At 45.0% G+C, this 2,826-nt stretch overlaps 1 protein-coding gene across 4 annotated transcripts in view; it reads left to right on the forward strand.

Moving 5' to 3' along the window:
• The first annotated feature begins 336 nt into the window (after positions 1-336).
• clcn2c (chloride channel 2c) overlaps positions 337-2,826 on the forward strand; it is a 43,921-nt gene continuing 41,431 nt past the window's right edge. For 2 of the 4 annotated variants that reach the window (XM_083549107.1, XM_083549110.1), the window contains exon 1: positions 340-847. In XM_083549107.1, the coding sequence (XP_083405233.1) occupies positions 797-847 (51 nt within the window). In that variant the 5' untranslated portion in view covers positions 340-796. Of the gene's footprint in view, positions 848-2,826 lie in introns of all 4 variants that reach the window. The other 2 variants (XM_083549109.1, XM_083549108.1) reach the window with 2 other exon arrangements.

Raw genomic sequence — 2,826 nt, forward strand, 5'->3', positions numbered from 1 at the left:
TACATTGTTTTAATCATTTATTGATGGTTTTCACAGAACTGCTTTAGAAAGCAGCTGAAACTTTGTGAGCTCGTGAACCCCTCCGCTCTGTGTGTGTGTGTGTGTGTGTGTGTGTGTGTGTGTGTGTGTTTGATCAGGTTTTATCAGTTAGTTTACATTAAAATGTAGGTTTGTGACAGTGCAGTAAACCTGAACCGGACCCGAACCAGACCCGATCTGCCGGGATCGGGAGCGCGCCGAGGTGCTCGCGCTGCACGAAAACTTCAGAGAGCGGACCGTACCATTGTAGGGAAAATGTAGGGGGGCGGAGCCTGGTACTTTTGGCTTCGTCCAGATCAGCACACGTCCGTGTTCCAGAAGTGGTGAAGTGAGCACGCGCGGCCCGGGGGCGGCTCACTCCGGGACACACTTCGTAGGGAGGCACGGTTCGGTTTTAGACGTGGCCGGTGATTTCTGCCGTGGTCCCGCCTCGGCTCGCGTCAGGAACCTAAAGGGACATAAAGAGATGGACAGACTCCGGCGGGCGTCACGCAGCACGCGCTCTCCGGTGCATCCGTACGCGTGACGCGCGCGCCCGCTTCATGCCACACGTTCGCGCATAAACCCTCAGTGCCCGTACCTGTACCCGTGCTCAGCGCGTGCCCCCACCGTGCGTTCTGTTCTGGTGGGCTTCAGCTCCGGCGTGTGTTTGTGTGTGCGCGCGCCTCTCTCTCTCTCTCTCTCTCTCTCTCTCTCTCTCTCTCTCTCTCTCTCTCTCTCTCTGGTACCGGGACTCCGCGAGCGTCTGCAGACAACCATGGCCGGAGACGGTTCGGATCAGCGCGCGCTGCAGTACGAGCAAACTTTGGTGAGTTAACGCGCAAGTTTTCTGCAGCGCCGAGCGAGCGCTCAGACTATAACGGGACTCTGTGTGTGTGTGTGTGTGTGTGTGTGTGTGTGTGTGTGTGTGTGTGTGTGTTTATTGATTAAAGTTTGTTGCGACAGTAGTTACAGTGTAGAGTCCGAGCTGAGATCAAACACTTTCATCACCGGCTTTAATTAATTAATTTATTAAGTAATAAACACAAATAATTCATGAATATTTAAAAGACAATAACAAATGTCCTATATTACATAAATTAATTGACTTGTTCCCCATTTTCTTTAGTTGTTTATATGATATATTTTATGCTTCTCCTTTAAATGTTTTCTTTTATATATATTATATTCTCTATTTATTTTTGTTTTTATTCTATTTGCTTTCTTTCTTTATTCAGTATTGCTGATCTCTGTCCTTCTTCTGATTGATTATATTATTAGTATAATACTGGTTATAGATGTGTGTCAGTGGGATGTGAGTGTTGTTTACTCAGGAACTTAACTCCCACAGTCCTGCTCCGAGAGACGTTTTCTCAGAGACAACCACATTCTCCTGTGTTTTCAGGAGTAAACACCTCAAATATATTTATATATCAAACACAAGATACTGTGATATTTGGAACTGTGATGCACGAGTGTTTTGTGAGTAAATCTGAACAAGTTCATGCTGAAATATCCCTGAGAACCCTGGTATGATGTTTTTGGTATGATGTGTTGCCCTGCCCTGGAGCCCCACCTCAGAACCTCAGAGATTGGACAGGTGCTCACAGGCCTGGTTAAAAGCTCATTTTAATAATGATGAATGATCCGATATCAGTATCAAGAAGATCGATGATACTGCGGTACTGACACTGATTTATTGACCACCTCTGATCTGTATCCACACATGCATTCGGTCCTTTCTTTTCCTTTTTTTCTGTTCGATCTCATATTTTCGTGTGTGTGTGTGTGTGTGTGTGTGTGTGTGTGTGTGTGTGGGCGGATGAGGCTTTGTGTTTGTCTAGTTAGAGATGACAGGCTGCATTTCTGTGCAGGAGCTGGAGCAGCTACAGAACGAGCTGTCCCCAATACACACACACACACACACACACACACACACACACACACACACACACACACACACACACAGTGCCTTTGTCTTGCAGCTGGAGTGTGTGAGTGTGTGTGTGTGTGTGAGACAGAGAGAACTGAAAGGATCCACAGTGTGTTAGTGATGGTTTCTGAGCTCTGAAGCCTCCCACAGACTCTCACACGATGTTGAACAGTTTCTCTGCTGCAGTGCATTGTGGGTAGACTGTCCCGAATCAGAGGTTATTTTTTTTAACAGAAAATGTATTAGTATCTTGAGCTCTTGTGTGGACGTTGAACACAAGATGCTACGCAGTTACACACAATCCCATGTTGTTGTGAGGTTCTGGTCTCTGATTGGTCAGAAAGCGGTGATTAGGTAATAATTATTTATGTGATTAGTAATAAAAAAAAATTGTCCTACTGAGATCAAAATTCCAAGCTTTACCCTCTTGTTGATCTGACTGGGTACAGGTCTGATCTGTGAAGGTCTGATCACTTCTGAAGCGGTGATACATGGTGGAATGTGTGTGTGCACGGCTGTGTGTTACATTCATATCTGTAATTGTTCTTTTGCCAGTAGAACTGGGGAGGCCTGACAATCTCTCATCGTGTGTGTGTGTGTGTGTGTGTGTGTGTGTGTGTGTGTGTGTCATCAATGTTTAAAGTGTGTCATCAAGTGAGCTAGTGGAACTGTTTGATCTATATCCTACTCACTGTGTGTGTGTGTGTGTGTGTGTGTGTGTGTGTGTGTGTGTGTGTGTGTGTGTGTGTGTGTGTGTGTCATGTTAGAAGTGGAAACTGTAAAGATGTATATTAAATAAAAAGGAAATGATTCATAATGTTTTATACTAATGCCTTATTATTTTAAAGAATAAAACACTTAAATGCGAAGTGTAT

This window comes from Silurus aristotelis, assembly GCF_946808225.1.
Source record: "Silurus aristotelis genome assembly, chromosome: 8".
Lineage (NCBI taxonomy): Eukaryota > Metazoa > Chordata > Actinopteri > Siluriformes > Siluridae > Silurus > Silurus aristotelis.